This window comes from Bidens hawaiensis, unplaced genomic scaffold (assembly GCF_021521415.1).
Source record: "Bidens hawaiensis isolate Kalapana, Puna unplaced genomic scaffold, B.hawaiensis_p1.1 tig00022690_1, whole genome shotgun sequence".
In the NCBI taxonomy this organism is placed as follows: Eukaryota; Viridiplantae; Streptophyta; class Magnoliopsida; order Asterales; family Asteraceae; genus Bidens; species Bidens hawaiensis.
Window position 1 is genome coordinate 258,268 of NW_027493545.1, and position 21,367 is coordinate 279,634.

General features: G+C 34.3%; 1 protein-coding gene and 1 long non-coding RNA gene across 2 annotated transcripts; both read left to right on the forward strand.

The window, feature by feature from the left end:
- Positions 1 to 337: 337 nt before the first annotated feature.
- LOC143566099 (uncharacterized) lies at positions 338 to 1,297 on the forward strand. The gene is made up of 2 exons (XR_013141179.1): positions 338 to 939; positions 1,040 to 1,297. It is a non-coding gene; the product is annotated as an uncharacterized LOC143566099 (long non-coding RNA).
- A 2,177-nt stretch (positions 1,298 to 3,474) lies between these two features.
- On the forward strand, positions 3,475 to 9,379 carry LOC143566095 (uncharacterized). Its single transcript, XM_077052880.1, has 12 exons — positions 3,475 to 3,825; positions 4,964 to 5,167; positions 5,257 to 5,402; positions 5,485 to 5,753; positions 5,821 to 5,900; positions 6,006 to 6,153; positions 6,981 to 7,420; positions 7,499 to 8,013; positions 8,097 to 8,157; positions 8,246 to 8,491; positions 8,580 to 8,841; positions 8,923 to 9,379. The coding sequence occupies exons 1-12, from the start codon at positions 3,475 to 3,477 to the stop codon at positions 9,273 to 9,275; spliced, it is 3,075 nt and encodes a 1,024-aa protein (XP_076908995.1). The 3' UTR covers positions 9,276 to 9,379.
- The last annotated feature ends 11,988 nt before the right edge of the window (positions 9,380 to 21,367 follow it).

Below are 21,367 nucleotides of genomic sequence, written 5' to 3' on the forward strand. Positions count from 1 at the left end.
TTTTTGAAAGCTACATATTTGTTTAACATTTGTGATATTTGTACCATTATATTTGTAAGTTAATTATTAAATTCACTATTTAAACCATTATATTGCATAATTTGTTTTTTTTCCTATTGCAGCCTAAGAATATCATTATCCTTGGTACAATTAAGGCCATATGTCCAGATACAGAGTGATATTACATTGGGTGTAATACTTGTAGCCGTAAACTAATGGAAAATGTTGGTGAGGGGGTAACTGAATATGAATGCAAAACAATTAGATGCAATGTGATAGGTGTTGTTCCTACACCTAGGTAATTAATATGAAAACAAATTCAAATATTTATTTACAAAATATTCAATATTCTATTTTTGTTTGTAGTAACCTAATTTAAAATTTATATAGATTCAAGATAAAGATAAGGGTTCAAGATTCGACTGGTGTGGTGTCGTTGACTCTCTTCGATAGAGATGCTAAAATGCTGATCAACAAAACTGCAGCTGAATTGATTGATTCTCAAAAGCAGGTTAATTTTCAATTAGTAAATTTAAAGATTTTTATACATAATAGTTCACAATTTGTATTTTTAAGTATTTAATTTTTATTTTTTTTTACATAATGAGGTTGAAAATATTGGATTCCCTGCAGAGTTGGATTCTCTGTTAGAAAATAAATTTTCTTTTAAAATCGATGTGGCAGAGTTCAATTTCAGAAACAGTGTGGAGGATTACGGTATAAACAAGCTTACTGATGACACAAATATTCTCAGTGAATTGCAGAAAAGGCAGCATAGTCGTTTCGTAATTATTTAATGCTACATTCTTTTTACTTATTGTAATTTCCATTAACTGAATTTTTTGTTACCCTTTTAATTTTCAGCAAACCGATTCTAATTATGTTTCTTTGGGAGCGTCTATGTCGGAATTTCAATCATCTGGTTCTGTTTCTGTTAAGGTATATATATTTGTTAAATATTATAATTCAAATTTATATATAGGTGAAACAAACATTTGTTATAATGATTGTCTGATGTTGATTACTTTATTAATAACAGCTTTCGGATATTGGAGATAACCAGACTCCGAATTCAAATGTTGATGGTCAGGATGTGGCAAGTGAGGAAAAGGTAGTTTCAACGTCTTCTGACGACAAACTAAAGAGGAAGTTGGTTGAAGTTTTTGAAGTTGATGATCAACCTAGCATGTCTGCAACTAAGGTTAAGGCGAAGAGTTTTGAAGAGAATAGAAAGACCAATGAAGCATGTGATGTTACAGCTATTTTGACTCCTAAGTTGGAGAACCCTTCTAAGTGAAGGTTAAACTTTGGTTTCATAATTTATTAATATTATTATTCCTATGAATCAATATATTTCAAATTACTTCTATCTTTACATGGAAGACAAAATTTAAACATAAATTTCGGTCACTTATAAGTTTACCATTCGATATCGTATTCCTCATTGATATTCCATCATAACTACATCCAAATTTCAATATTTTCGCTTCAACCATGTAATTTTTTCATTGAATTATTAATATACATTTCACTTTGTTTTACAAAAATTAAATTAATCACATATTAATTTGTTAGTGTTATTATTTATAGTAAATTTAATTGATTATGAGATTTCACACCTGAAACATAATTCAGTGATTATATTTTTATCCATTTTAACTAAAAAGTTTTTTAAACATAATATAAGTCTTCTAATTATAACATCCAAACAATTTGATAGTCTAACTCTTCAAAATGTTTTCAAAAACTATTAAAAATATTTGATAATTTATTTCATATACGTTTATATTTTGTTTTCATTGATTTTGTGTCATATTTTTTCATCTTTAATTATTTTCAAAGTTAACATAAAATTTTTTAATATTTCCAAAGTTATTTGAAAATTCATTTATTGTAAAACGTAATTAAGTTTTCCAAGTTTAACAAAATATTAATGTCAGTGATTTAAAAGTTTGTTGCAAGATTGGTCAAAAATAAAAAAAATATTTCATAATTTTTTTGAAGTTGACTAATTCCAATTTTTTATATTTTGTAACTATTTTAAAAATATTTCAAAACGGGTTGTTTAAAAAGAGTATCAAATTTGTTAGGTATAAAATGACGGCCAAACAATGTTTTTATTGATATGTCTTTTTGTTTAATGGTTTAAGTTAGAAATATGTTTTATGTTGTCATTTTACTTTGTTTGTTTTTGTATGTTATTTTGTTTTAATAAAAACAACTTTATTAATGTTCAGATGTTACTCATTGTTAAATATGTTATTATGGTATATTTAATTTGGATTTTATTGTTTTATTATATTTTTAGGTGGTGAAGCAAAATGAGTTTCTTTTGGTAGAATGTGTGAATAAGTTGATGGTGGTTTAATATGAAAGAACATGTTTAAGTATTTTGTTGTTGTTTTTTTGGTTGTTCAATGTACATTAACTTATTGTAACTTTTAACTTTTAAGATCTAGAAAATGTAAATGGTTAACGTTTTGGTCCGAAAGTTTGAAGAAATATTGTGTTGCTTGAATTTGTTGTTTAAATTTATTATGTTTGTTGACATGTTTTCCACCCATGTGTAACACGGGCTATACCTTATGAATATGTAAGGGAGTAGTTTTTTTTGCCCTTATCAAAACAAGGTTGTTATCAGGTTTGAGAATGGACAATATAAGAATTTTAAGCCTAAACAACTATTGTCATGTGATGATTTGATCATGTTGAGAAAGTTTGACCTGTTGAAGTTATCTAATGCAAGAAAAGAAGTTGCACATCTCGATTTGGAAGCGGAAGTGAGTTTGAATGTCAAATGGTTAGAACAATGTTGTAACTATGAAAGTGATTACGAAGATTTTCCAGACAATTTTGAGTCTGATGATGAACTTTAAGGTAAAATATAATTTCTTTAGATATTGTTATTAGATTTAATACAAGGAGTATATGGTCAACAACTCTTTACACTTTCTAATAACTATAATTTGAAAGTTAAGTTTTATTGGTTCCATATAACAACTTTAGTAATGTTTATATGTTACTAATTATTATACATGTTGTTTTGTTTTGGTTTATATTTTATATAATCTGCTATTGTGTTGTAACAATTTTTAGGTGTATTAGGAAAATGGATTTTTTTTGTTGAAGTTTTCAAGATGTTGATGATTGTTTAATAGCAAAGAACATTATTAGTTATTTTGTTAATGTGTTTTAATTGTTATGTTCAAATTAACTTCCTGAATTGGAAGTTTTAATATTAGGACAATGTTAACTTGTTACTTTTTGGTTGGTACAGTGATGTGTTTAGTGAATGTAAATCTATCAAGTTTTAATTGTTAAAGAAATATTATGTTTGTTTAAATTGATGTTAAAGTTGATTATGTTTAGTGACATGTTATTCCACGTTTGTTCAGTTATAAGGTTTCTACGTTTTCATTTCCCGCTCTCCATTTCAAATACCAAACCCCCACACAGAACACATCTTTCACAACCATGGCGGTCGAAGTTCCAGAACAGAACCCTTTGATCCAGAAAATCGCAAAGGTTTTCGACGAAGCCAAAGCGTCACACATCCGCAAGCTCAAAGAACTCTCAAACCTCCGTTCATCTCCTCAATTCTTCACCGCTTTCTCCAAAACCCTAACTCCAGTCTTCACTTTCCAGCGCCGTACTGCTCCCGCCGAACGAATTGTTCAGTTCGTTGCTGTTTTCGCCTGCTTACGCGATCCGAACCGTCCCGAAGACTGCGATGCGTTCTTCGAACAGCTTATGCGCCTTCTCATCACCGGTACGGCTGCGGCTAACAGGACCGCTAGGTTTAGGGCTTGCCAGATCATTTCGGAGGTATTTGATTATATTCTGTTAACATTCTTGAATTATGCTGGTTAATTATTTTTATTGCTGATGCTTTGAATTAAATGAAAGTGTTATTTGTGTGACTAATTTAGAAGGAATTAACGGCTACCTTGCTATGATGTTACTTAATTTTTGGAATATATATTAGATAGTTACCAAATCGTGTTCGTTTAATTTTAACAGTTAGGTACTCTGGGTACATTTAGGGAGATTTTGATTCTCAATCTCAGGTTAAGAATTAAACCATGGCATGAGTTTTGGAGATCTTAATTTAGAGATTTCTAGCCGGTTGTAGTATCATTCTTTGTTACTGAAGCTATATGTTAATTTAATTTAATTTAATTTTACAATATCAAACCAGCACTTAAGTAAAGTGTATTGTCAACATTCATCAGTGATATATCTAAACCCTAGCTATTAAAGGTGCTAGACGCGCAGGCCTCGCTTGGGGCCTATGCACAAGGTGCAAAAAAAGCAAGGGCTTGAGAAAAAAAAGCGCACAATGAAAAAAAAATTAAAAATATATTGTGTATTGGAAAACTAATACTATTGTGAAGAATGAAATAAAAAGAAAATCCCTATTATATAACATTTAATTTAATCTAAGTAGTATCAAAAGTTCTAAAATACTAGTGTATTAGTGTTGAAAAGTAGTTTTCCTTAGATAAAAGTAGAAATTTGGCTGGAATCTTGCCACAATCTAGAGAATTTGGCTGGAAACTCTCCAGAATTTAGGAATCTTGCGGGAATTGGTGCCTGAACAATCACCTGGAGAATTAAAGCACAATTTCCTTGACTTAAAACGCAATTGCCTTGCCTTGCCTGGAAAATGAGCCTAGGTGATGGCTTTTAACAACTATGATCTAAACTCCTAATAGTAATTTGGCACAATCGAATAAGTACTACATTATAATAGAATATAATATTGGAGATTGAATTATACTCGGAATGCTGTGCTTAATGTAGAAACTACTCTTAAAGCTTATTATAATTCTGTTAATAAAGCAAGCTATTTGTCTTAAAAAGCCATGTTTGCTCCTCTATCAGTACCTTTTTTAAACGCATCAGTGTCAATTTTTTTTCTCAATCTTTAACCGTTTTGCATTTATAAAATTTTTACTGTTAGATCATAATGCGATTGCCAGACGATGCAGAAGTCAGCGACGAGTTGTGGGATGAAGTCATTGACTGCATTAAGGTGCGGGTGGGTGACAAGGTTCCACTAATCCGCACGTTTTCAGTCAGGGCTTTATCCCGTTTTGCAAATGACGCAGAGAATAGTGACATTCTTGATCTATTGCTTGAAACATTACCTCTAGAACAGAATCCAGTGAGTTCCCTTATTCATCCCTAATGTAATTAAAGTTTTAAGTATCTGCCACATTTTTCAATTCTTGATTTAATTCTTTACATTTGCAGGATGTTCGAAAAACCATACTGCTATCTTTACCACCCTCTAATGCAACATCCACTGCAATTATTAATTGCACACTGGATGTGAGCGAAGCGGTGCGCAAAACAGCTTATTCTGTTTTAGCCAGTAAATTCCCTCTTCAGAGTCTGAGGTAAAGTTTTATATTACAAGAACCAGAATTTTGTAGTTTTTCTTTCTAGTTTTAGCATGCTAACTGCTCTTGAGTTTAACAGCATAAAACAAAGGACAATTATACTCCAGAGAGGACTTTCTGACCGTTCTGCAGCTGTTACCAAAGAGTGTATTAAGTTAATGAAAGACGAATGGCTAATGAAGTCCTGCAATGGAGACCCGATTGAGCTTCTCAAGTTTCTTGATGTTGAAACATATGAGTCCATTGGGGTGTCTGTTATGGAGGAACTATTGAAGGCTGGATTGGTTAAGTTGCATGCTGGTCAAAGTATCAAACAATTTATATCATCAGACAACAATACAACTGAAGGTCAGTCTATACTGGTTACAATAATTATCCTACAACAGTTTCTGTATGTAAATATTGTGTATTTTAGGGTGCGGTACCCAACTAGTGGATCCAGAAGTTGCTTTGTATTTGAGGACTTTATGCAAGCATTTACAGGCAGAAGCACAGGTATTTAATTACAATTTGCTTATTTATACTTAAAAGTGAAATTAAAGGGTTATGTTTGATATATGCAAAAGTAATTATTAATGCATTCATTCGTGGTGAATACAGGCAAAGGGTTCTGATGCTGCCATGACATCAGGCACTGAAGCTGCAGTATATGCATCAGAAGCTTCTGATAGTAACGATCTTTTGGAAAAGATTCTTCCGGAATCAGTTTCTGAGTATATGGAGTTGGTTAAAGCTCATATTGTTGCTGGTAAGATAATTCACAACATTTAGGCCTGTAAACGAACTGAATGTTCAGTTACCCGTTCGTTGGGATTGGGGAGATCATTTATGTTAGTTTATTTAATAAAGGAACAAACATGAACGAAAGGTTCTATTCATTTATGCAGTGGAGGTTTGTTTGCGGTCATTATGTGTTCATTCGTTTATATATTCATTTATTTATTTTATCTCTATTAGTCTAGTTCTATGAAATTAAAATATCACTCATTACAATTAAGTTTAGTTTATGAAATAAAATTAAAATTACCACCTATTACATTTTTGTCTAGTTTATTAGTTTTTTAGGCTCAAATGGAAGGCACTACAAGATATACTCTTTTTCAAATCGCCCCATGAAACCAGCTTGAACGAATAGGGTGGGCACTTTTCAAACCCAAAAGCTTTTTGCTGAATTTCTCTGTTACTGAATTCCATAGTTCATCTCTTCATCTTCCCAACGTACCAATAAACGAAATGAAATTGGCTATATAACAGCCAAACACAATAACATATTGATATTCATTTTTATGTTCGTGTATGTATATTCATCTATGTTAAGATATGTTCATTCGCTTATGTTTGTGAACCATTTGTTTATACTATTAGTGAACATTAAATAACATGGTCACATTCATTTTCTTAATGAACAAACACGAACAAGAAACCTCTGTTTGCTAAATTGTTCATGTTTTATCGATTTTTTGTTAAAGTTAAACAAGTGAACACGAACATGCTCTGTTCTTGTTTATTTGGTTCGTTTACAGGCCTAACAACGTTGTTTAACCTTGTACAGTAATCTAACTCTGGTTATTTCAGGGCAAGCTAGCCGGTTCTCAGCTCGCCAACTTCTTTTGCTCGGGTCAATGCTTGACTTCTCAGATGCTACAAACCGTAAGGTTGCTGCAGTCTTTGTGGTAGAATTATTAAAAAGCCCTCTTCAGCATGAGGTAGATGATGATGGGAACAAAGTTGTTATCGGAGACGGGATTAGTCTAGGTGGCGAACGAGACTGGGCTGATGCAGTTTCAGGATTAGCTAAAAAAGTACATGCCACACAAGGCGAATTTGAGCAAGTAGTTTTGTCTGTTGTTGCTGAGCTGGCACAACCTTGCAGAGAAAGAACAGCAGATTTCTTGGACTGGATGCATTGTCTTTCGGTTGTCAGTCTGCTTTTAGAACACACAAAATCTTTACGTTGGATGCGCGGGAACTCAATTGAACCTGCTGAGTTACTGCACTCTTTGCTACTTCCAGGGGTATGCATACATTTTCCCTTGCCAGCTATTGTTGCAGTTATTCATACATATATTGTTTTTATTAATTTAATTATGCAGGCCAAACATATTCACTTGGATGTTCAAAGAGCTGCTATCAGATGCTTAGGTCTGTTTGGAATACTGGAAAGAGTTTTAAGTGAAGATCTAGTAAAACGGTTAAGGCTTTCGTTTATTAAAGGACCGGGTTTAGTTAGTAGCATGGTTACTAAAGCTTTGATGGATCTTGCCATGTGGCATGGGCCCCAGGAAGTTGATAAAGCAATGAACCGGAATCTGTCATCACAATTTAAAGACAATGACAAAACTATTCATCCTGTTTGTTGGAGTGATACAAATGATGACATGGATATAGAGTTAGTTGACCTGCTATATGCAGGGTTTGACCGAAGTGATTTTGGTCATCCGGTTGATGCTGATGAAAACGAGTCGGTTCATGCGGTTCTAGCAGAAGGATTTGCAAAATTCCTTCTTTTGAGTGAGAATTATCCAACGATTTCTGTTTCATCACATCCTATACTGTTGACCAAGCTGGTCAAGCTTTATTTCAGCAGCGTAGCTTCCGAGTTACAGAGGTTTTTAAGCTTTTTTAATGTGACTTATTAATATTACTTCAAAAATAAGTTTTACTTTATTTCGTTTCTTTATGTATGATTAGGTTAAAGCAGTGCCTGTCTGTGTTTTTTGAGCATTATCCATCTCTCTCGGTGAATCACAAGGTAAATAAAGTTTTTAACGTTTTATTTCTTCTCTTATAGTCGCTATATATTTTAGTATCTTAAGTATGCGTTTTTTATACATGTACAGAAATGTATAAGCAAGACATTTATTCTCGTCATGCGTTCAATGTGGCCTGGAATCAATGGTACTCCAGTTGGATCAACCGTGGTTATATCCAACATGCGCAAGCGTGCAATCCAAGCTTCTCGTTTTATGTTGCAAATGTTACAAGCTCCATTATATCCAAAAGAGGTTGACCAAAATGAAAACAAGTTGCCTGACCAAAACGACTCTGATTATGGAGAAGAACTTGCTATACGTATTGCAGCCGAGGTACTCTATAACGTTATTAGCACATTTAATAATATTTCATTGTTATCTAATTCATCTTGTTGAATTACCTTTTTGTCATGTGTTACAGATCTTGAGTTTTCAGAAGAAGAAAACAGCTGCAGAGAAAACTTATGTTTCAGCTATTTGTAAAATACTCGTATCGCTTCGTTTTAAACAAACTGAACAAGTGGCTGTAAAGTTACTGAGGCGGCTCATAAATCGTGTCACTGAAGCCGTATCCGCAGATAAGGATATTATAAAAGAAATGAAGCAAATGTGTGAGCATCTTAAGGCATGTGACACATCCCCAGATGAACCATTGCAGCAAGAACAAGGCAAACTTTTATTAGGTAACACTTTTTTTTAAAATTTAATAATTTATGTTTTATATTTTGTCATATTTAGCCTCTCATGTAGCAATTTCTTAACAGAGAAGTTGGATGTACAAGTGAACATAGATGATGATGAGTCATCTTTTGAAGTGGAGCCCACACCATTACCCCGGTCCACCCGGCCCGTGCGGGGTAGGAGACGGGCCCGACAGGAAAAAGAGTCATCTTCCTCGGAGGAAGACGAAGATGAGACTTCTTATAATAATACTGTTGTTTCTGTTAATCCTGTTGTCGCGAGTGTTAGATCACAAAGGGCGTGTAAGTCTGCTGCTTTGTCAAAGTTGCTTTCGACTAGTAAACAGGACAAGATTGTTGATGATGAGGATGAAGATGAGGACGAGGATGGCGGCGGTGATGAGTCAGCAGTTACATCTGAAGATGAGTCTGATTAATATTTGACTATGTTTTTGTTAATGTTGTCATTCTTGTGTATGGGATAATCAGTAGATAGTTTGGATTTACTACACTTTACATACTCTCTTTGTGAAGTGGGAATGAATATGTTTGAATTGAATGTTTTTATTTGATCTTTGGGTTTCTTTTTCTGTTAGAAGTGGTTATTGTGAATAAAACTGTTTTGTGAAATATTGTTGTTTTTGACTTGTAGCGTTTGTAAATTGGGTAATCTAATCATTGGTATAGAAGTTGGCAGTGGTATCCAGCATGTTAAACTAGAAGTTTGTTGCGACCATTATGGAAACAGTTGGTTACATTGTCTCAATCAACTTGCCGTTCATTTCGTTTGTTGATTTGATATTATTTTGTAACAATTTTTTATGTTAAAATACATTTCTTCCTTTCTAGAAATTGTAATTAAAAGCAATGGGGTTGATGGTTCACTGTTAAAGACAAATCTTTAAATATATAGATTTGCGATTGAAAGATTTTGAGTCCAAGTCTTACAAACGACAGTGATTAAGGATATCATTCAAATAAAAAATGAAAAAAGACACATGTAATCAAATTAAAAGCATATTTGGTAAAAACAAACAAGTTTTTTGCTTTTTATTTTTCATTAAAGTCTCTAAACAAATTTCTTGCACATAAAAAACTAACAAATTTACCTTTTTCTTCTCTTTTTTTTTTCTATAAAAGTAACTTAGCAGTATCTTTCACGTTAAAAAACAACATAATTTTTCTTTTCTTCACAAAAGTCCCAGTTAAATTGGAAAAAGAAAGTTAATAATATTAGGAGAGGTTGAAATCATGAAAACATTATTCAACAAATTACATTATAATAGCGTTAAAAATAATTTGTTTACAACTTTTTAACGTGTTTACATTTATTCAAACTACTTTATATTTTCTTTTGAGCTATGTTATCCATGTTCATGTATTAAAAAATATATCATTCAAAAACATTATTTTGATATAAGTACATTAGCGTGGATGATGTAACTTAAAAGTAAAAATAAAATCTAAAAACATATGAAATGGTTTGTTTAAATTTAAAAACGTTAGAAAGTTATGAACATTATTTTTACCGCTCTTATAATGTAATATGCTTTATATTATATTGTTTTCATAATTAATCGGATTATAGTTATGAGATTTATTTTTTCAGATTTAACATGTTAAGGGTCTTTTTAAAAAATGAAAGTATTTTGGTTTTGTATATGAAAAATATTGTTAAGGAACTTTTACGAGAAAAAAAACATAACATATGTTGGTTTTTTATGTGCAAAAACTTTTACGAAAAAAACCCAGAAGATATGTTACTTTTTTTTTTGTTATGAAATTTACCCTTAGATTAATGGTATCAAGACGTTTAAAAGAAAACGAGTTTTAAATCGAGAACTATGAGAATCAAATTAGATAGCTATGTAGCCCTTACAATATAATCTTAGGGTTATGATTATTAATTAAAAGTTGATTGTGTATTAAAACAAAACTATTCAAATTTTCATGTAAAATATAATAAAGTTAAAATCATAAATTCATAATTTATATGAGTGGTAACTGATAAGGCTTTACCCCACGACATTGATAGGATACCAACCAATAACTAAAGTTTGTCCCACAGGTTGGTTGTTTTTTGTGATTCTTCATTTTCAAAAAGTTTACATTGTATCTCACACTAGTTGTTTAAGGGTATGCTGAATAGATTCTGATGATAACTTAAAAAAAAGTTTCAAATAACCTAATAAATGCTTATTATAAATAGTGAGTATTGTTTTTTATCCTATGATCAATGTATCACGATCACCTACTTCCTCTAGAAAGAACTGTCTTATTAATTTATTATGCTTAATAGTATAAAAGAGTCAATGGTGTTCTTAGCGACGCATGACTCGTAAAACTCGTGACTTCAAATAAAATGCGCAATTTACTCCAAACAAATTAAACAAAACTGTAAATCACATGACTACATAACAAATAAAAGAGTTGTTCCTTTCAAAGGAAAAATAAATAAAAAGAGTTTGAAAGATGCCAAAAAAAGTTACAATAAAATAAAAACTTAATATAATCTCAAACCAACATAATAATTTTTAATATTCCACACCTATTGGCTATTACTATAAACAAATGAACAATACTTGAAATCAAACAACTTGCAACTAAAATCGAATGGCTTGAAATCAAACAGCATCCAATCGATTGAAGATTGTAGAATTCGAACATTCTCTACAATCAATAGAACAATCGAAGTCCACGAATACCTTTGCCTTATGTTCTTGACTCACAAAACTTGTATGAAAGCTTGAACTGAACAAAAAGAGTCGTGAAGAAAAAGACATTGAATTAAAAAGAGTGATAAATTGAACTAAAACGCCCTGCTTGCGGTGCGCGCATATCATGTATATATGTGTGAATCCTCGGGCGGACAAAAGTAAAATTGCACTAATTTTGACGTTATTTTACTAATCTCGTGAAAATAACGTTAAAAGTGACGGAAGGTTAATCAGGCATCATGTGGTGGCGTTGATAGCCGAAAGACAAGGGCACATGCACCAATCAGCCGGTGTCCCGATGATTGAGTGCTATGTGCCTTATGTCCAAGGCTTGATGCAAAACTACTATCGAGCCGGGGGTCTCACCGGAAGCAGCCTCTCTATCCCTATGGGATAGAGGTAAGACTGTCTACATCTTACCCTCCTCAGACCCTACCATAGCATTGCTATTGGTGGGATATACTGAGTACGATGATGATGATGATAAATTGAACTAATGGAATGAATAAAGTGGTATCGCAAATAAGGAGTCCTAGATGAAAGATGCCAGGTGAAAGGCTAATTTATACCGACCATTGTCATTGATATATATGGTATCATATATACTCGACAACACACACAATCTTAAGAAAATACAATTAATACATTATATAATATATATGAATACTATTTATATCCATTAATTATATATTACATATGGTGGTAGGTTTCTTCATTGATGGTGATTCTGGATAAATCAGCCGTAGAGCGTCAAAATCAATATAAACAGTTGACATCCCGGATCCCCGTCTCAAAAAGGTTCACTCTATACTAGTAAAAAAACAAACTAGACTAAAAGTATGAACATCTTTGTGATAATACCGTCTGGTTTATAATTATGAATCATTATAAATATAACTTTAATAATGATAATAGTAGTAGCAGTAATAATTAATAATAATAATAACTTTTTGAAGAGGTAGGTCCCAGCAGAGCCCGGTTGGACCCGCAAGACTCACCTCAAAGAGGGACGTCTGCGCAGTTGAACCCGCAAGACTAACCTTCAACAGGGACGTCTGCGCAAAGGCTAAACTCGTAAGACACCTTGAAGAGACGTCTGCGCAGAAACCAACTGAATCCGTAGGACCCACCATGCTCAGAGACGTGACGTCCTTACGCGCAGTACGCAAGCTGTTCCCGCAGGAAAAGCCTCCCAATGGTCGACGTACTCCGCCTGTTCCCGCAGCAACGGATACTAGCCATCAGGGAAGGCTACCCGCGCAGCAAGGCTACACGCACAAGGCACTTAACTCTTAAATAATTCAGTAGTCACCTGAAGGAGTGAGCAAGCCGGGAACACTCCCGCACAAAGCCGGGAACACTCCCGCACAAAGCCGGGAACACTCCCGCACAAATGAGCCAGTCCGTACGATACTGGAGGATCTTTTGTACTGTACCTGACGAGGTATGGATAAAAGATCTGACCAAAGATACGACAGCTCACTGACAACAGTATGACGAGCAGCACGCTCTTGTACTGTATCACTATCAGTCGCTGCCTGCTCACCAACCTGTCGGAGGACGTGCGTAGCCTGCAGTTGGTGGAACAGGAATAGTACACAGCCGGCCTGGTCACTATACTCCCGCACAAATGAGCCAGTCCGTACGATACTGGAGGATCTTTTGTACTGTACCTGACGAGGTATGGATAAAAGATCTGACCAAAGATACGACAGCTCACTGACAACAGTATGACGAGCAACACGCTCTTGTACTGTATCACTATCAGCCGCTGCCTGCTCACCAACCTGTCGGAGGACGTGCGTAGCCTGCAGTTGGTGGAACAGGAATAGTAATTCAGTAGTCACCTGAAGGAGTGAGCAAGCCGGGAACACTCCCGCATAAAGCCGGGAACACTCCCGCACAAATGAGCCAGTCCGTACGATACTGGAGGATCTTTTGTACTGTACCTGACGAGGTATGGATAAAAGATCTGACCAAAGATACGACAGCTCACTGACAACAGTATGACGAGCAGCACGCTCTTGTACTGTATCACTATCAGCCGCTGCCTGCTCACCAACCTGTCGGAGGACGTGCGTAGCCTGCAGTTGGTGGAACATGAATAGTACACAGCCGGCCTGGTCACTATCAGCCGCTGCCTACCCACCAACCACCAGCATGGCACGTGCGTAGCCCACAGTTGGCAGAACAGGAATACTATTCAGCCGGCTGTACCTTCTTGGAAACCTACCTTCGGCTATAAATACCCCAACACCTTGGAACGGTATTATCATCTCATCTCATACCATCATATCTGCTCTAGTCATTTCTCTTAATATACACTTATATTCGAGAGCAATCTAGTCTGATTCTCACGCCGGAGGGTGGTCACAAGGAGGTACCCCCCCTTCTCAGTGACGAGCTCACGGTCTGTTTTGCAGGTCATCAGAAGAACAACCATCTTTGCCGGAACTAACCCTCGTGGGAAACATCTATTCAACCCCCAGATTATCCGTAATCTGCCCGGGGTCAATTAGTGTTTCTTCACTTTTACAAGTGTTATCCGTAATTTTAAAAGGCAAACGCATTGATCAAATGCTACTTTATTATACTGTTTTAATGTTATTTTTGGACCATTTTATTAAAAAAACATAAGAACTTACGAAATTGATGTGTGGAAAAATATGTGAAATGATGACAAATATTATCTTCTAGTAGATGCTCTTTTTTTTACTCTTAAAAATTAATAGACACATAAAATAAACTTTGAATATTTGTGTTCTAGGTTGATACAAACACAAGCTGCTTTTATTAAATTTATATTATTATATTTGTAAATTTATACTTAACTACTCTAAAATTACAAACCTATATAAGAACACAAAGATATGTAAAATAGTTATATTTAAACTATAACATATATTTTAACATAAAATACTTAGATGGTTTAAGCTATAACCGAGTGTTATTTAGCTTTGTAAACCTAAACAGGTCATGTGAATCTACGAGGTGGACCCAAACACAAACAATTTAACTAAACGTGTTTATGGGTTAACTCAAACTCGTTTAGACTAAATATAAACTTATAAACACATCAACTTTATACACATGATAATGTTAGTGTAAGAAATTTACACACATCTAATTATTCATATGATTGTAATATGATTAATTTATTTTACGAGGTTATTATTTTTTTGAGAAATTTCCAAAAATATCCTATTCTGATCATATTTTTCCAGAAATATCTCAAGACCAACTAAAACTGGTCTAAAAATTCCCTCGGATCCGATGGAAACCGTCCCTGATCCAACGGATTAATGACCCTATTAGAACGCGCAACAAAGCATATTATTCCGTCGGATCCGACGGTTGACGGTTTTATCCGACGGATTAATGAAACAAACTGACGTAATAATAAACAGTCGTATATGTCGGTTCAGTTCATGTTTCCGTTGTATCCGACTGTTTAATTTGTCCGATAAACCCTAGATTTTTCAGTTCAGGGGTTTTTGATTTTGAGTTTTAGAATAAAATTGAACACTATGGTTGTGTTCTTAAAAACTAAGCGATTTGCACTATTGATTTGCTTAATTTTGTGGAGAAATAAAAAAGATGGGGATGAATGTTGGTTAAGGAGATTTAGGGTGGTAGAAGGTGAAGAATTCCGTCAGACCCACTAAAATCTAGTCGGATCTGACCGTTTTTTAAGAAATTCCATCAGATACATTAATACGTTGACACGCGGCGCGATTTTAAAGGTCCAAAATTCCGTTGAACGGTGTTGAAATTCCGTCGAATCCAACAGAATTTTTAACCTAGTTTTAAAATTTTGGCTCATCTTAAGATTTATGAAAAAGTTTGATTAAAAAGGGCTACTTTAAAAAATTTCTGAAAAAGTTTGATTAAAAAGGGCTACTTTCAAGAATTTCACTCTTTTTTTTTCTTATACATTAATGTAATGTCAACCCGGGCGCCGCCCGACGACTAAAATATATTAGGGATGACAATGGGTCGGGTCTGGGACGGGTCTAGGTATTCCCAGACCCGAACCCGATTATAAAAACCCGTCCCAGACCCGTCGGGTTTTTATCAGGTAATTACCTATCGGGTATCGGGTAAACCCGCGGGTTTCAGGCATACCCGTCGAGCACACCCAAATTAAACCCATCGGGTTTCTATCGGGTTTTGACTATATATATATATATATACTAATCTTTTTAAATTAGTTGTTGATAAGGTTCTTAAGAAGAAACTTAAGAGTCAATTATATTTTAATTAATTAATATATATATAATATACTAGAATAATATTAAAGTTTTTAAATATTACGATAACTTTATCGGAACTGACGAAAAGAAACTAATATATTATTTTAATATTGTTATTACTAAACATATATATATATATATAAAATTATACCGGTATATCGGGTATATAATCGGGTATATGGGTCGATATTATCGGGTAATCGGGTCGGGTAATCGGGTATTTTATAAATCCAAAACCCATCCCAAACCCACGAAAAATTTCGAAACTAATCCCAAACCCGTCCCAAACCCTAATATATGCTGCATCCTTTTCTTATTTGTGAGTAATAGTTTAATTTTTAAGATAATATTGGAGTATATTTTAATAAAAACTTATATACATTAATCATTGTATATTTTTTTTATGGCACATTACCGTTATATATTTTTTAGGGAAGATATTGTACAATATTTTTTAATCGTTATACGTGACATTTAGGAATGTTGATATTAGTTCTTACCTGGTGAAAAATTTGTAAATAAACCAAAATCTAATTTTGTTGGTGCGATCTAATTAATGGATTACAATTATGTAAATTTTTTGATTCAACTAAAATTTGAGTAAGCAATACATTTCAAATCGATTTCTTTTTTTCTATTTTTTCATACAAAGTATCGATTCAAATAAAATGATTCAATTACAATAACGAGGCAGAACAAGCTGCTCCGTCACCACCTTTTGAATGGCAAAACCGATACTATTGAAAACCAAATTATCGTTCTTCGGCGTCGTTGAGTTACTGTGCACAACCCGCTGAATTCTTTTTTAGAACGTAGCTGCATCGGGGGCAAGAGACCCAAATCGATTTCATAATTGATTTCAACTACGCTCGTTGCTCTGTTTGAAACCGATTTCATAACTGATTACAGCTAGGCTCGCTGCTCTGTTTCAAGTTTCAACATAATTGATAAATGGAACAAGGAAGTAGCAAAAACCTTAATTGATTTAATTTCCTTGTGTATGTAATCTGCTCGGCAATAAAAATTCACTTTTGTTGACAACATATTATCTAGGTTTACTTATATTTGGAGATTCCCATTCAATTGAATAATATGAAATAATCACGAGCGTAGTTGACGTGGAGCAAAAATATAAGAACTAGAGATTGAACCTAATTATATATGGAGACTAAATGTAATATGTTGAGCGTAATTGAACATTATATTATTTACCAATGGGTTGGTGGTTCATTGGTATAGAAAAAGCCTTTATAAAACCTTGGATTGGGAGGGTTTGGGGGTGTGAGTTCAGGTCCTATAGACGATCAAAATTAAAAGAAACTCGTCGTTCAAGGAACAAGAAAACAACATATATTACTATTACAAGCATTTATGTATCATATTACTCCATTTAAGAAATACCAAACCAACCCGCCTTGCAACTTAGGTAGATGTTGAGTCGTCTGGCCGTGGAGAATGGAGATTGTTATGTAACTGCTCTTATGATGATGATCACCGAATCGGAATCCGGTAATGAGACATAATCTAATTTGCATACCTCGAATTTTTAAGGATAATGAATTTCCTCAAATCTTTGGGTTACGATGGGTTTGTACTTTGTAGTATTAGATAGACTATCATTGAGTCTTTCGATGTCGTATGGACGTAAAACCAAGGGGAAAAACATGTATTGTGAAAATTTAGGTTAGTGGACAAACATTCAAATATTATAGATCATGACGACCTTTAAAAAACATTTCAAAATCGCTACTCGTTAACAAACCTTTAAAGAATCATAAATTTTAAAAATTCGATGTTCACACTCAATTAATATAATACCAAAGTTACGAAGGATATTGCAGGACATACTATAATAGTGAATTAACTTCAAAATACTTACATGATTGTTGTAGTTTACATGACCTAATTGGAACACTTTCAAAACTTGTTTACTATTCTATAGAATTGCCCCTTTTCATAATTGTAAAACTTTAAAATCGTACTGTAAATACTTGATCGCCATAATAATGCTTCAATATAACCGCCAGTGAGATCATGTCATTGAAACTTTTCTTAACTTGCCTAAAGGATTTTCCTTTTTTTTTAAAAAAAAAATCACTAATGCAAATGGTTTAAAAGAACATTACATGCAAATTATCATCATATGCGACACAAGTCTCATGTAGACTAGAAGTTTATGTAGTTGTGAAGAAACACTAAGTGAACCCTGGACAGATTATAGATAATCTGGGGGTTAAGTAATGTTTCCCACGAGAATGAGGTCTAACAGATACGGTTGTTCTTCAGGGGACCTGCAAAACAAACACCGTAAGCTCGTCACTGAGAAGGGGGGGGTTCCTCCTTGTGACCACCCTCCGGCGTGAGAATCAGACTAGATTGCTCTGAATATAAGTGTATATTAAGAGATTGCTAGATAACAGGATAGCAGATGATCTTACCATTCCAAGATGTTGGAGTATTTATAGCCGAATGTAGGTTTCCTAGAAGGTACGGCCGGCTGAATAGTATTCCTGTTCTACCAACAGTGGACTATGCACAGGCCATACTGGTTGGTGGATAGGTTACGGCCAACAGTAACAAAGTCGGCTGCACTATTCCACCAACTGTAGATTATGCACGTCCCACCTACTGTGGATTATACGCAGGCCATGCTGGTTGGTGAATAGGTTACGGCCAACAGTAACACTATTCTACCAACTGTAGGCTGCGAATGCCCCTCAGTAAGTGTTGGTGAGTAGGCAGCGGCTAATAGTGACAAACAGTACTAGAGGGTGCTCCTCCTCGTACTGTTGTCGGTGAGCTGTCGCCCTGTGATTGGCTCATGGGCTGTTCTGGTCAGATTGTCTGTCCTATCCATACCTTGGTAGGTATAGTACAAAAGATCTTTCAGAATCATACGGACTGGCTCATTTTGGCGGGATTGTTCCCGCCTTGCTCATTCCTTCATGTGACTACTGAAGTAGCTATTGTCTTGTGCGTGTAGCCCTGCTGTCTGCGGGTAGCCTTCCCTGATGGCTTGTATCCGCAACTGCGGGAACAGGCGGGGTACTTCACCATTGGGAGGCTTTCCCTGCGTGTACAGCTTGCGTACTGCGCGTAAGGTTCTCTGAGCATGGTGGGTCCTGCGGGAGCAGATGGCCTTTGCGCAGACGTCCCTGTTCAAGGTGAGTCTTGCGGGACCAACTGGGCTCTGCTGGGACCTACCTCTTCAAGTTGTTACATACATGGAATAGTATAACTAGAGCTCACATAGAGTGCCACCTAGAATATAGCGGTATTCTTATGATACACGAGAATAAGTTACTATTTGACATGAAAATCGCATGATTTATAAATATTTTGATAGAATAAGTCTAGCATAAAAGGATTATCTTTTTCAAAATCAATAACATGTTAAGAAATACAGTGATGTATGTATATATATAATTTATAGTCTGTCTTCTAGAGAATGACAAAATCTAGCCACCAAGGTCTTTAAGATAGACGATTTAACGTTAGTAGTTTTAAACTATTTTCTTATTTTTGTTTAGTCATATTTTCCTCAGGGATGGGCGACAACTACAAGAAGGTTGGAGAGAAGTTGCTTTTTTTGAACGGCTGGAGAGAAGTAGCTCCGCTAGGGTATATATTTAAATTTCCATGAAGTTTCTAAAAAACGTACAATTATTATGTCACATCCGCCAACAAAAGGTGAAATAAAATAAAGACAAAGTTAAAAAGACTTGAGTCAACACTGGTCCAACAAATGTACCTATAACATAATTAGATAGCGGAAACTTTAAATCAGGAATTCACTAACAAAAGATGATTAACAATTGCAAAGGTAGTTTAAGAGGAAGGAGTAGTCTTGGCAATGGGGGATATAAAAAACTTGAAACATCTTGAACGTATATAGCGTTGGATAATTGGGAATGAGAACGAGTATACAACTACTTTCGTAAATTTTCACCGGTTTGAGATTTTCTTCTATGCCCGATTGACCAATCGTTTACCAAATATATACCTAACATGATTTCATTTAAGTATATTTACCGTATTTGTTTTATTGTATCCCAAATCCACGGCTCTCGTTGTCCCTAGTCATTCTCAAATGCAATTGATTAATAGTTACCCGACGATCGACTAGCTTTGAGCCATGTATTCCCAATGAGTATTATCAATAAACCAACATGCATACCTGAAACCCGCGGGTATACCTAATACCCCACATGCTTTGAGCTAGATAAACTTATATATATGTATAATCGAATATGAGGTTGAGAGTACTTAAAGACAACCTGAACCCTACCCATTATTATTCGAAAGGAGCTTGAGTCACTCATTGTAATGTTGAACTAAGAGTAGACAACTTACTGCGGGTATTTCATATGTCCTTGAACGAAACAAGAAAATGTACTCTTTTGTATTCTAAATGATATAATTCTAATAATAGATTGCTAGACGAGTGAGTTTGAGTTAAGTTAGCATTAGTCTGGGCTTTAGTCAGTATCAAAACGAGCCAAGATGACTTGATTTTCCAACCAAATCATGAACTAAGCTTGAATTCGTCTCACCTCCAAGTCAAGTCAGCCCATTATTCAATGAGCAAACTCGGTTTCTCAAATTTGATGATTTTATATGTTTTTTTATAAACCTCAAATAAGTAGTTTTTTTTTGTTTGTTTTGAACACTCATTTTTATTGGAGTAAATGCCACCTAGTAAACAATAATTTCAAATTATACAAGTCTCTAATAACAAATCATTAAAATAATAAAAATTAATACAAGAACGGGACATTCATAAGATGGGCAATGCATGGTAAACGTCTATTTCGCTTCTTGCATAGGTCTCTGGTTGGAATCCAACGTTCACTTGTTTCCTACTTAATCCCCGTGTTTCCCACCATAAGTTGCGATTTACATGTTCACACCAATTAACAGGGTATTTGTCAATGCCGTCACTTTTCTCTATAGGATTCTGACGGTTAAAAATGGGAAAAGAAATGTTGATTTATACAAACCAGCAAGCAAATTACTTGAGCAAAATCAACTCTGAGTTTTTATACAAGTGAGCTACATTCAGCTCCAGTCACTTGATTGAGGCGTTTATATAAACTAGAAAGCTCATAATGCAGAATTAATCTGAGTGTTTAACAAGTTAATCTATTCGAATTGACAAGTGATTTATGAAGAGCTGTTTCAACAACTACACATCAAATAACAAAATAACGCGTAGTTTAGTTGCCAATTTGTGCCTTCTTGGCCAACTTTTTATGACCCTGGTCATTGTTAGTATCAACAATGGGGTACTCTTATTTATGGTAAATATATCCCCTTTATATTTTCACTGTACTTAAATATATATATATATATATATATATAGGGTAAGGTTATCGTACAAATGAAATTAACGTGCTAAACGTGAGAATCAAGTAGAGTAATTATATATACAAATAGAGTAATTATGTAATTACTCTATGATAATTACTCTACTTGTATATATAATTACTCTACTTGATTCTCATGTTTAGCACGCTAATTTCATTTGTATTTGATCCAAACCCTATATATATATATATG